This window comes from Sinocyclocheilus grahami, unplaced genomic scaffold (genome assembly GCF_001515645.1).
Source record: "Sinocyclocheilus grahami isolate Dianchi unplaced genomic scaffold, SAMN03320097.WGS_v1.1 scaffold207.1, whole genome shotgun sequence".
NCBI lineage: Eukaryota > Metazoa > Chordata > Actinopteri > Cypriniformes > Cyprinidae > Sinocyclocheilus > Sinocyclocheilus grahami.
This window is the reverse complement of record NW_015505386.1, coordinates 699,515-713,069: the sequence shown is the minus strand read 5'-3', so window position 1 is coordinate 713,069 and position 13,555 is coordinate 699,515. Positions and strand designations below refer to the sequence as shown.

The following is a 13,555-nucleotide window of genomic DNA, read 5'->3' as shown; positions in this document are numbered from 1 at the left end:
AGCGCTCCAAATGCAAACTTTGCATGCAACAATCAGGCAGTAATTGACAGCACTCTGATCTAGTGGCATACAGGCATCGTCAGACTGAGAGTACTTTAGCCCAATAATGTTGGGGGATCCAGTGGGGGTGGCTGTCATATTTCAGGGTGACCAGCCACTCTTTATCACAACCCTGCTAAAAGTGCCAGTACTTGCGCTCATTGGCGCCCCTTCAGCTATGCCTAAAAACGGCCCTGACAGCAAGCCTATTGCAGACTGAAGTCATAAATTGGCGCCCCTTCAGCTGGTGGCGCCCTAGGCGACCGCCTAGCTCGCCTATGCCTAAAAACGGCCCTGACAGCAAGCCTATTGCAGACTGAAGGCATATACGAATAAAGCTTATTCCTCTCACAGACCCTGGTGGAGCATCTTCTCTCAACGAAAGAAGACATGTCACTGCTCATCTCCAGGTTTCAAGAGTTTTTGGAGATGGATGATGTGCGCTACTACGTCATGAGTTCAGTACGAGATAACATTTACAGAGTCATGGGCCGAAACAAAAAGGTGAGTGTGGTTGTGTTCACATTGCCAGTTTTTCTGCATATTTATTCTGCATTATCAATTATACAAGCTTGTTTTTCTCTTTTTTTAGGCTGTGATTCCTGTATATCAAAATAATGTTTACACACTCCTCTCAACCATCAACGTACCCAGCCACGGATCAAAAATTACACATTTTCTTGTTAAACAAGCATGTAAGTTTGCTTTATTCCCGTGGTATTGTCCCTACAAGACATTGTCCTTCATAAACACTATTTCTCGCTGTGCTTTATAGACAAGCCGGAAGAATGGAAAGTAGCCAAACTAAAGGTACATACTTTTTTATTATACATTTCCGCATTTATTTGTCTAAAATTTATGCTGACGTTATAAATACATAATTTTTCCCATATAGGAGCATAAACGAGCTTTTGAGCAAATGTGGCTGCTGTTTCTCAAGTTCAAGGTAAAACAATCCTCACTATAGCATCACACTATACTCATTGTCTATAAAGACCTTTCCTAAGGTTTTTTGAGTTTTTTTACTGGTGTTTGGGCTCCCATAGTTACCTAGCAGCATGTACAAGAAGATCCTGGTGGTCCTTCATGAGTCCATAATGCCACAGATGAGTGATCCCACACTTCTGATTGACTTCCTGAGCGCTGCCTATGACATTGGTGAGTCCAGGGTGTACTAAAGAATTATTATTTATGACATTAAAAGTTATATATCTGTAATGCACCTGTTTTTCTCAGGTGGGGCGATCAGTTTGTTGGCTCTGAATGGCTTGTTCATCCTCATCCATAAGCATAATTTGTAAGTATTAAACCAGGCAATTTTCTGATCGACATGACCATTTTAATATTTTTTATTCAAAACCATCTTTGTGGGTTGTTGTGTAGGGATTACCCAGATTTTTATAAGAAGCTGTACAGTCTGCTGGATCCCTCCATCTTCCATGTCAAGTACAGAGCACGTTTCTTCCACCTGGTGAACATCTTCCTCTCTTCAACGCAAGTTTGCTCTCTACCCTTTTATTTTGGTTAAAGATCAATATGAGCATGAGTACATAAATGTCGTGTTTTGTTCTTAAATGCAGTGAAATAGTAACCCGTTTGCTCTGACATGCTCTGACAGACATCTGCCAGCCTATCTTGTGGCAGCGTTTGTGAAGCGCTTCGCTCGCCTGTCTCTCACAGCGCCACCTACAGCTCTCCTCATACTTCTGTCATTCATCTGTAATCTCATTCGCCGGCATCCCTCGTGTAGGGTTTTCATCCACAGACCCAGCGCTGCAGAAGGTATGTCACTGATAGAATGATCAAATTATTATTCATTTAAAATAAATACATATTTATTTATACATAATTATTTTTTATTTATTTAATATTTGTATATATTTTAAATACATATGTGTTATTTATTTGCGAATAAATAGCTATGTGTGTGTGTATGTGTATTTTTTGTACTTTGTGTATTTATTATTAATTGTATTTTTTTAAACATATATATATATATATATACTTATTTTGTTGTCATTTAAAATATATATTTAAATGTATTTTATTAATTACTGACTTAAATATATTTTATTTAGTATTAATTACTAGTTATTCTAAAAAAGTATTTTATTTATTATTTATTTATTTATTCTTTTAATCTATACATTATTATTTTGTGTTTATTTGATATGTTTTTAAATATACATATTTATTTTTATTAATTTACAATATGTACATTTACAAATATATACATATTTTATTTGTTGTTTATTATTTATTTATAATTTTTGTTTGTTTATTTTTTCAAAATATATACATATCTGTTTATTTTGTTTTTATTCATCTAAAAATATATGCGTTTATTTGTTTGTTAAATATTTATTTATATTTATAAATATTTCTTATTTTGTATTAATTACTATTCTAAAAATGCATGTATTTAATTTATTATTCATCTTAATTTAAACCAGAATAAATATATACATATTTATTTTTATTGATTGAAAATATGTACATTTACAAATATATACATATTTTATTTATTTGTTTATAGTTTTTGTTTCTATTTAAAAAATCTATGCATTTATTTATTTAAAATATATTTTTGTATTAATTACCGTTTATTAAAAAAAAATTCATTTATTTATTTAATTTATTATTCATGGAATACAGGGACACTTGTCATGTGTCTGTATTTATTATGAAAAATTGTTCTTGTCTATTTTTTTAATCAGAGCCTTGTGATGACCCGTATGTGATGGAAGAGGAAGATCCAGCTCAGTGTCATGCTCTGGAGAGCAGCCTATGGGAGATCAAGGTAAGACTAAATCCAAGAATCTTCATATTGTTGTTTATTTGGAGCTGTCCTTCCTGACATTGACATTCTGACTGCCTCACCATCAGCAAACTCGACAAAGAATTAACCTATGAATATCTAAAAGGATATTGATGAAAAAAAGCCAATCTCTTAGACTTTGCAGAAGCATTACCACCCAGATGTGGCCAAGGCTGCCATGAAGATCAACGAGCCACTGACTGAACAAGAGGACAATATCAGTGAGATGCTAGAGCTCTCGACATTTGAGGTAATTAGCACCATTTGGGAGTTTGGATAGTTATATTTGCCATGTGTTACAAGTATAAAATTGTTCAATTAATCATTATCCCCTCCACATTTTGTTTGGCAGCTAATGGAGCGAGAACTCAAAGCTGAAAGGAAGACGATACCGCTAGAGTTTGACACAGCCACAGAGCTCCTGAAGAGCCCTAGAGAGATGCTCGGAGTGCACTTTTCTCTAGAGTAACCACTCTTATTTGCAAATATGATCTTTCCAAAAATGTATTCTTTGTATTAAAAAAGTTTGTGCAGTCAATTCCCTGGGCTGAAGAAATAAACATTTGCAAAAAATGAGCATGTGCTGAATATTTTGTGTCCTCTAGTGAGTGTTGATCAGACTGTACAAAGAAATAATTTAAAGAATACAATGGTACAAAATACCATGTGATTGTATTTGTTTAGTTTGTCGTGTTTATAGTTTTAACTCATTGATGGCCAATACAATATTACCACAGTTTTATTGTATGGACAATAACTGTAGTTACTATGGTATTTCCTATAGTACTTCCTCCCCCCCCCCCCCCCCCCATATTTTTTTGCTGTAGTCTCAGTACTATATATATTTCTTTCCCTTTTTTAACCCTTATTAAGCCTCTTCAAATAACAAATAAATCCAAACAGCATACATTTTATGAATACATACAGCCTCTTCAAATAACAAATAAATCCAAACAGCATACATTTTATGAATACATACAGCCTCTTCAAATAACAAATAAATCCAAACAGCATACATTTTATGACAAAAAAAAACTTACCTCTATAAAAATAGCATTACACAAAAATTCAGCCGCTTTGTTTTGCATAAATCTAAAGATTCTATGTTGTGAGTCTGTTCTTTGCTGCTGCAGCATGTGGTTTTGCTCCAACCCTCTAGGTGTCGCTAATGTGAGTACGTTCATTCCAGTACCTCAAAACGCAGCAGTGGTTAAATGAAGTGCTCCTCTGTTGTTGTACTGAACTTGGCTGTAGTAGTGTTAGGATTTTTCACTCTCGCTTTTGCAAAAATGTCCACCGAACGTCTTGCTAAAATCCCAGAGGTTGATTTAGATCCCAATGGCGTCTTCAAATACGTCCTCATACGGGTGCACAGCAAAGACGACGATTCATGTGTTGATATTGTGAGAGGATACGCATGGGCCGAGTATCATGGTAGGACTCCATTCAAGAGTTTGAATGAATGACATGTGATGTGCACATTTATTGAATGTGAGAAAATACATTTTAAAGAAGTTTTAAAGCTGTAGTTGAATGGCAACTGCCAAATGTTGATTTTGGTTCAGGCAAACTTAATTAATATCCTAAAACATTGTATTTAGGCGAAATACTGGGCCAATAACGAATCTCTTGGTTTTGATACTGTTATTTATGATTAGTTATTTATAAATTATGATGTTTCTTTTAAGAATGTTTTATTTTTAAAAAAGTATTTAAAGCAACCCAGTCGTTCTGCACTTATATGCGTTGACTCGTTCGTTCACTGAAGTGACTCACTCAAAACAGAAGACAGCCTGCGTCCCAATGTGCATCCATCCTAAATTCTATGTGATTTTAGTCATTTTCAATACTTTGTAGGGTGGATAGTATGCACATTAGGACGCATGATAGTCTCCATATGCAGAAACAGCCAGTGAATGAATCTTTTTCAATGAACCGATTCAAAAGATTCGAGTCACTGGGAGAAGTAGAATGAATAAATAAATGAAATAAATGTTTAGCTTATTGAATTGTTGTGATTGGTCTCCTTTTTTTGCATATTGCTTTGTGATTGGTCTTTTATTTCTTACAACAATTAATCATCTTTTTTGCATTTTGCTTTTATTATTTTCTCTTTCTTCCTCTGTATTAGATTTTCAACTTTTCTAGCTTTCATTTTACTAACGTTTTTTTTTTTACTGCAGAAAAGCACTTGAGTTTTGCTTAAATACAAAATAGTTTAGTAGTCTTTCTAGATATGTATTACAGTTTTTAGGAACTTTCTCCACACATTTGATAGGAGAACAAAAGTTTAACTTTTCTAGCTTTCATTTTACTAACGTTTTTTTTTTTACTGCAGAAAAGCACTTGAGTTTTGCTTAAATACAAAATAGTTTATTAGTCTTTCTAGATATGTATTACAGTTTTTAGGAACTTTCTCCACACATTTGATAGGAGAACAAAAGTTTCATTGTGTCTAGCTACAAAACCTTCATAACATTTTATCTCCTCAAGCTGATATCTATGACCGTGTGGCCGGAGAACTGGAGAGAGGTGGAGGAGTGGATTGTGAATGTCTCGGAGGTGGAAGAATCAAACATGACAGTGCTGCAAAAAAGATCCACGTCTACGGTTATTCCATGGTACACATGATGTTCTCATTTTAAAAAATGTATATTCCTTTAATTTGACTATCCAGTAATCGACCATCTTTTTTTTTCAGGGATTTGGGAGAGCAAAGCATTCTGTTTCCACAGAGAAGATAGAAACCCAATACCCAGACTATGAGGTGACCTGGGCGGATGAAGGGTATTGAATGGGTTAAATGACAGCTGCGTATAAGGACGCTATTTCAAACCTACCTGTCTTAACGTAGCATTCAAGTCTTGATGTGCCAAGGCTGAGAAAAAACAGAACTTTAATGTCTGATAAGACATTTACTCCAAAACTAAAGGAGAGGCCTTTTTTTAAACTTCATGTGTAGTTTATCACATGGCAACAATGAGAAAGGAATGCAATTATGTTTATGGCCATTGGTCTTTAAATATAGGAAATGATCAAATAAAGCAGGTTAAGTACTTCATCCAAACCATAAAATGTTATAAAGTGCAACACTAACATCCTGAAATGATAATAAAGTCCAGAGAAGTGCTCTAAGAAATTTCCAGAACTGCTTTTTTGTCATTCATTTAAGTTGGAAGAAATGTTTGTATGCGTCACAATGAGGGAAATATCTTGTTAAAGCAAATTACTGTGCTTAACTACAACATATAAAATATAAATATTGTGATTTAATGATTTCTAAAGCACCATGCTATAAATCTGGACCCTCAGACCTGATCGGTGGTTGTAAACCTTGCCTGATAAACTTGACGATCCATATCCGTTTGTCAGCATTTTTAATAGAACATGCCATTAGGAGCACTGACTTTCTTGACTTGAAATATTACGACCTAACAACATCCGGAGAATGTTATTAACATTTAAAAACAGCTGCATTAAGTCAGCACATGTTTTTTTCATTTCAAGCCTGAAGATTAAAGTAGAGATCTTCTTGTGTTAGTTGCATTTCAATTATTTAGTGCAAAGAAAACAGCAATGAATTGCACAACATATTTAATAAACGAGTTTACTTTTGCCTCTAGTACTGCATCTCTTATTGTGTCATTTTCTTTATTCATTTCTTGTTTCTTTGCTTATCTGTCAAGGTTTACCCTAGAAAGGGTTTATAGTTTGCTACAATTAGTGAGACCAGAATGTGCCATTCATTTGAGCTAAATAGTAACATTGTCAAGTGAAGTGTCTGGTGTTGAGGCCCAAATAAACTGAACTGTCTGTGCTGCATATTTTCAGAAGGGCAGAGCAGTTTTAAAGGAAGGATCTGGCACATATCTGGGGGTTAAGATGTAAAGTCCAGGCATTATCTCTGTGTGGAAGCAGGAGGGAGGGACGCGGGTGAAGTTAATAACTTCATATGTGGCAGGACGGTGCTTTTGCTCACTGTACGCTGAAGAAGAGCTCTTGTTCTGTCTTCTGGTGGCAAAAGTAAAGACTGGATTCATGGCTACCTGCCACTGGATTCTCCTTGTGTGTCTCGCACTCAATTTCTGTCAGAGGGGTGAGATCTGGTGTTTTTGTTTGTTTATTTGTTGTTAACATATTCAGGTCATTTGCTTAAAGTATTGAATGCCACTTTGGGACATGTGTGCACTATTGAAGATCTTTTTTTTTTTTGTGCTTTCAATTATACATTTTGGTGGCTGATATTTCTAATTATTAATATTTCTATACATAAGCTCCATTAAGTTAAATCGATGTTAAGCCTGTATTAATGTAAATGCAATTTGTTTGCTGCTAAACCTGCACAACCATCTACACTATATTCTCAGTTTATACAATCGCTGGCATTTTACCATTGGTTTTCTGAATTGTTTAAGAATTCTCATCCTTGTATGTGGGAATGCAGCCTCATATCTGACATTTGTGTGTCAAGAGACCTTTGACTGTGTACTGCGTGTGACTATTAAAAAGATGGACCTTTGTTACTCGAACAAGAGGAGATTTAGAAATCCAAGTGTTTTTAATGTCTTGAAGCCTAAATTCAGACTAAATCGGACTTTCAGTCACTTGCAGCATAATTTAATTGTTTCTTGAGCAGCAAATCAGCATATTAGAATGATTTCTGAAGGATCAGGTGACACTGAAGGCTAGAGTAATGCTGCTGCAAATTCAGCTTTGCCAACGCTGGAATAAATTACATTTTCAAATTTGTTAAAAATGTATATTGTTTATATGTTAAATGTTCATATTACAGTTTTTACAGTATTTCTGATCTAATAAATGCAGCCAAGAGACTTCTTTAAAAAAAAATCTAACTGACCCCAAAGGTTTGAATGGTAGTATATGATTTATGTGCTTAAATAGGTTCTTTATTATTAGTGCAGTAATAAACTCCCAGCAAAAACATCTTATATTTTACACAAAAAAAAAAACAATCTTATGTTTGACCAAAGTTGATTCAGCCACTTTATTTTTAATAACTTGAACATCATTTTAAATTAATTTATTGTTTTATTTAAAACCCTCAAATGGAGTTATTTTTCATGTAATTGCAAAATTCAATGTGATAATATTATTTATGAAATATTGCATACATGTTTTGTTCAATTTGAATGAAATAATTGCTCAAAGCTTTCATAATGTCTCTGTTAAAGTACAGTTATAGAAGTGTGATATGGTTGTGGATTTTATACACACAACTGTGAGAGGCCAATCACGTGTCTTCATCATTACTCTCATTCACTAGCTGTGGCTCTGGAGCGAAATGACTGCAACAGTTCTCCAGAAGACAGATGTGATTTTGTTTGTGACTGCCAAGACTGTAGTGATGAGCAAGACTGTGGTAAGACACTGAATGTCTATATATTCATACCATCTGGTTAATGTATTTGTGTCCTTTTCTTGACATTTTTCCTGTTCTCGTTTATTGGTTGAATGTTAGGTTATCAGGGACGGGATTTTGTGTGTGATTTTGAGCACGAGGGGAAGTGTGGATGGACTGTCCAGTCAGATGAAGGTGGGTACATGTGGCAGAGACAGCAGAGAGGGAACACGCTCCCTGACAGCGGGCCGTCCTCTGACTACACCACTGGCACTTCCACAGGTACATGATAATTCAGCTTACCCTTCCTGCAGGAGCTCTTTATATTTATAAAGCCTTTACAAATCCAGTTATATATTTAATACAAACGTAAACTGTGTTCTAAGCTGCTTCAATGATTTTAAAATGGAAATGCAAATTTAGGAAAGATAGATTTCTTTTTTAAACAATTTTGATAAAAATTTAGAAGAATGTACGTAAAACCAACACAGTATTTCATAAAAAGAACATCATACCAACAGTCAGACATGGTGGTGGTAGTGTGATGATCTGGGGCTACTTTGCAGCTTCAGGACCTGGACAACTTTGACATAATTGACAAAACCATGAATTCAGCACTCTATCAGAAAATCCTGAAGGAGAAAGTCCGGCCATCAGTTTGTGACCTCAAGCTCAAGCGCACTTGGGTTATGTAGCAGGACAATGATCCCAAACACACCAGCAAGTCCACCTCTGAATGGCTCAAGAAAAACTAAATTAAGGTTTTGGAGTGGCCAAATCAAAGTCCGGACTTAAATCTGATTGAGATGCTTAAACAGTCCATTCATGCTCGAAAACCCTCCAATGTGGCTGAATTAAAACAATTCTGCAAAGAAGAGTGGGCCAAAATTCCTCCACAGCGATGTGAAAGACTCATTGCCAGTTATCGCAAACACTTGATTGCAGTTGTTGCTGCAAAGCGTGGCGCAAGCAGTTATTAGATTTAGGGGACAATTACTTTTTCACGTAGGGCCAGGCAGGTTTGGACAGCTTTTTTCCCTTAATAAAATAAATAATCATTTAAAAACGGCATTTTGTATTTACTTGCATTATCTTTGTGTAATATTAAAATTTGTTTGATCTGAATCTTTTAAGTGTGACAAATATGCAAAAAATAAAAAAAACAGGAAGGGGGCCAACACTTTTTCACATCACTGTATAAAGAAAAATACACTACTGTCCAAAATTTTTTTCATTCTCTTATTTAGAAAGTATGCATTAAATTTATCAAAAGTGACAGTAAAGACATTTATAATGTTACAAAGGTTTTCTATTTAAAATAAATAGTGATTTTGAAATCCCACAAAAAAAAAGCAATCAGTACAACTCTTTTCAACATTGATTATGATAATAAATGTTTCTTGATCACCAATACAGCATAGAATAGTAGAATTATGTGACATAGAAGACTGGAAAGTAATAGAAAATTCAGCTTTGCCATCACCGGAATAAATTACTTTTTTTTTTAATTACCAAAAACATTAACAAATCAAAAACATTAAACATATATATATTCTTACTGACCCCAAACTGTTGAACGCTACTGTATATTTTAGGTGATGTAATTGGTTATAATTATATGCATATATTTTATTTATTAAATTAAGTCTACTTTGGTTAATTTAATTTTACTTGCATCTATAATAATTGTGCAAAAATTACAAAATGGTGTTTGAAATAATTTTATTCAAAAATGTTTCGATAAGAATTTAAATTCTTTAATGTTAGCTAATCCATTAGTTATCTTGAACTAATAATTAACTTTTTTTACAGCGTTTATAAATCATAAGCATTTTACATTGCTCATATAAGGTTAATGTTAATATCTGCATTTAATATCTTTCATTAATTATTCATACTTGTTGTTAATACATTTACCAATGCTAATTAATACAAACTCACGTTTGAAATGTATTAATATATGTAGAAAAAAACATTAACAAAGATTATTAAATGCTGTAAAAATGTTATTCATGATGCCTAACAGCAATACTGAAGCTTTATCAAGGTTTCTCTTCATGTAATGTGTCTGTTTTCCTCAGGCTGGTTCATGGCAGTGACGGCTGTGACTTCAGATACTCCTAGAACCACTGTGCTTGTGTCCCCTACAATAAAACATTCCTCTCCTACCTGTCGCCTTCGGCTCAGATACTTCATCTGGGACTCAGGTTCACACACATTCTAACACATTCAAAACTTTATTGAAAACTGACCATTTAATATGAAGAGCAGAATTAAATGAAGATAGGGACACATCTAACCCTATAGGTGTGTGTTTTAGGTTACACAGGGTTAGGTGACACCCCACTGTGGGGATCGGTGTGGCAAACTGATGGCGAGAAAGCAGTGGTATGGAGACCAGAGAGCTCCAGCATCCGCAGCTGGAGGGAGGCCACCATCTACCTGGGCCGTATCTCGGGCCCTTTCCATATCCAGCTTAATTCGAGACGCAGTGAAGGGAAGCAGGGAGATGTGTCCATCGATCAGATGGAATTCCTAGATTGTGCCCTACCAGGTAAAGAGAAATAAAAAAAAGGTAAAATTAATTTACGAACAGAACAACCAGAAGCATGATTCAGCTATTTTATTTAATTTAAATTTTTACTTTTTTTTATTTTTTTGTGGGTGCATTAATGAAAGCCCAGTTTCTTTTTCTTTTGTTTTCTTTTAATTTTATCATGATTTCTTATTTTTGCCAGGGCACTGGTCACAATTTAGTTTTATTCTATTTTATTTTATTTTTTATTTTATTTTTCATTAGAGGACACCAGTTGCATTCCTGGCTCCCTTTTCTTTTCTTTATTTGTTTACATAGATCAGTTGTGCAACTTAATTATCAAAGGTACAAATACATTTTTTAGAGGCTGCATTTAAAATCCACTTGCCTCATTTTTAATGTTCATGGCCCTTCAGGGATCAATGCATTAGATGGATCACAGTTTTAGTGAAAATAAGGATGTTTGGATCCTCTCTCTCTTCCAGTTCCCCCTGAAAATGGAACATGCGGCCCTGGATTTGTGACATGTAAGCGGGAAGGATGTGTGGAGGACTATAAAGCGTGTGACGGCACGGATGACTGTGGTGATGGAACAGATGAAGAGAACTGTGGTGAGAGACCATGAATCTAGCGAGAGAAATCAGTGATGTGTTAATGATGAGATGTTATTTCATTGATTTAGTCTTCAGCACATTTGATTCCTGTGTTAGATCGCTGGTCTGCAGTCATAATCACTGATGTTTTGTTATGTTGATGTGTATTTAGTATATACAGAGGACATGAGCTGTGACTTTGAAGATAGCGCTTGTGGATGGGACCTACGAACGATATCATCCTTGAAATGGACAAGGACCAATCAGATGAATATATCACTTTCTGAGCCTCTAAAAGGACCTGGGAGAGACCACACAACTAATACGGTGGCAGGTTTGTGTGGCCCGGTCTGAACTTACTTATATTGTTTAATGTACAAAAGTTCAAGTATTTTAATACAGCATATACTCTACCATTCAAAAGTGTGGGGTCAGTAAGATTTCTTTTTTAAGAAAGAAAGAAAGAAATGATCATTTTTATGCAGTGAGGATGCATTAAAATGATTGCATTAAAGTGACAGTAGTGACATTTATAATTTTACAAACAATTTCTATTTCAAATAACTGCGGCTCTTTGGAACCTTCTATTCATTAAAGAAAAATATCACGGTTTCCACAAAAATAAACTGTTTTCAACATTAATGATAATAAGAAATGTTCTTGTGCACCAAATCACCATATTAGAATTATTTCTGAAGAATCTTGTGGCTGATTTTCAAAGATTAATAATATTCATACTGTATTTTAATCAAATAAATGCTTGATGAGAATAAGAAAGCATTAAAAAAAATCTTGCCATCCCAAAATTTTGAATGGTAGAGTATCAAAAACTATCACTGATTTATGACCATTTTTTTTTTACTTTAGTGAACTACAGAGCCATTAAAATGTTTCTTAAGGTGTATTTTATTCAGGTTTTTTTCCAGTTTTTATTTTTATTTCTGTTCTCATTTTAGTTTTTGTTAAAGATGAAATAGTCTCAAAATAAGCATCAATGAATTATTGCTCTTCAGGACATTTCTTGTATGTGACCAAACCTGATGTCATGAAGAGTGATTGGACGTCTTTTCAAAGCCCTCCCCTGGCACCCACCAATGACACACATCCTTGTCGGGTAAGTATATAGTAGGGCTGTGCAATTAATCGCATGCGATTGTCATGCGCATCTCGTCAATAAAGCCGGTTCCGTGATTGGTAGTAATCGAATGCGATTCATCTGCAATTATGAACACGATATTGCCTAGCTTGTCAGTGAACTACGACTCTGTGTAGTAAATGCCGCTCCATCTGAAAGCAGGTGATGGAGATTTACTACCAATCACGGAACCAGCTTTACTGACGAGATGTGCTTGACAATCGCATGCGATTAATTGCACAGCCCTAGTATATAGTACCAAATACCTTACTTAATGCACTTGTTTTATCAAAAATCTATCCAATTAATCAGGTTTAGGTGGGCGTCTCAATGTCTATAGTGGTTATGGCCTTAAATTTTACACCCATTTTTCATAATTACAGATGGTAATGTACACACATCAGTTTGGCCGAGTGTCTGGCGGACTTTCTGTGTTGGTGGCCGAGAAGCAGATCTATCCTGTATGGGAACGTGGAGGTGCTCTCGGAGACTTGTGGGTAAAGGCTGAGGTGGAGTTTGTTGTTAACAGCACGTTCCAGGTACATGAACTCATTGCTCCACTGGCAACGTCACACAAGGTTGTCACTTTTTATTACACTGCTGTCATAAAAATCTATCTAATTTATTGATCTTGCCCAATCAGATTCTGTTTGTCGCTGCCATTCGAGACCAAGCTTCTGGAGGGATCGCTATCGATGATATTGTGTTGTCCCCTGAGTGCCAGTTATCCAATGGTAATCTCTAGTCTCTAGTTTTACGCCTGTCTACATTGATTATACACCACAACTGTAGGCTTGGCTGTATATTGTCTGTAATTTTATAAAAAATTATTCAATAGTCTCTCTCTCTTGCATTTCCCTGCATATAGAATCAATGTCACGTCCAGAATTTCCAAAGCCTCCCGCTCACCCTTGCACAGATGACGATCTGAAGATCTGTGACTTTAAGGAGGACTGTCCTGCTGGAGAAGATGAGGCTCATTGTGGTGAGTTCCCCCATTATTTATATGTTCACGTTCAGTGTATTTGCATGCTTTTTTTGTTGTATTTAAGTGTATAATTACACCAAAAAAAAA

At 35.1% G+C, this 13,555-nt stretch overlaps 3 protein-coding genes across 3 annotated transcripts in view; all 3 read left to right on the top strand.

The window, feature by feature from the left end:
* Positions 1 to 217: 217 nt before the first annotated feature.
* Positions 218 to 3,455, top strand: LOC107595702 (nucleolar complex protein 4 homolog). The gene is made up of 12 exons (XM_016286197.1): positions 218 to 243; positions 378 to 543; positions 632 to 734; positions 815 to 849; positions 935 to 985; positions 1,086 to 1,197; positions 1,276 to 1,336; positions 1,423 to 1,533; positions 1,658 to 1,821; positions 2,757 to 2,839; positions 2,994 to 3,107; positions 3,210 to 3,455. Exons 1-12 carry the CDS (start codon positions 218 to 220, stop codon positions 3,324 to 3,326), a joined length of 1,143 nt encoding a protein of 380 aa, XP_016141683.1. The 3' UTR covers positions 3,327 to 3,455.
* A 585-nt stretch (positions 3,456 to 4,040) lies between these two features.
* On the top strand, positions 4,041 to 6,457 carry LOC107595677 (14 kDa phosphohistidine phosphatase-like). The gene is made up of 3 exons (XM_016286166.1): positions 4,041 to 4,291; positions 5,351 to 5,478; positions 5,559 to 6,457. Exons 1-3 carry the CDS (start codon positions 4,072 to 4,074, stop codon positions 5,649 to 5,651), a joined length of 441 nt encoding a protein of 146 aa, XP_016141652.1. The 5' UTR covers positions 4,041 to 4,071; the 3' UTR covers positions 5,652 to 6,457.
* A 1,577-nt stretch (positions 6,458 to 8,034) lies between these two features.
* mamdc4 (MAM domain containing 4) overlaps positions 8,035 to 13,555 on the top strand; it is a 12,147-nt gene continuing 6,626 nt past the window's right edge. Inside the window, exons 1-11 of the mRNA XM_016286196.1 lie at positions 8,035 to 8,062; positions 8,142 to 8,237; positions 8,337 to 8,498; positions 10,298 to 10,423; positions 10,537 to 10,770; positions 11,238 to 11,363; positions 11,518 to 11,679; positions 12,359 to 12,459; positions 12,864 to 13,019; positions 13,124 to 13,214; positions 13,349 to 13,465. Of these exons, the coding sequence (XP_016141682.1) occupies positions 8,035 to 8,062; positions 8,142 to 8,237; positions 8,337 to 8,498; positions 10,298 to 10,423; positions 10,537 to 10,770; positions 11,238 to 11,363; positions 11,518 to 11,679; positions 12,359 to 12,459; positions 12,864 to 13,019; positions 13,124 to 13,214; positions 13,349 to 13,465 (1,399 nt within the window). The remainder of the gene's footprint in view (positions 8,063 to 8,141; positions 8,238 to 8,336; positions 8,499 to 10,297; positions 10,424 to 10,536; positions 10,771 to 11,237; positions 11,364 to 11,517; positions 11,680 to 12,358; positions 12,460 to 12,863; positions 13,020 to 13,123; positions 13,215 to 13,348; positions 13,466 to 13,555) is intronic.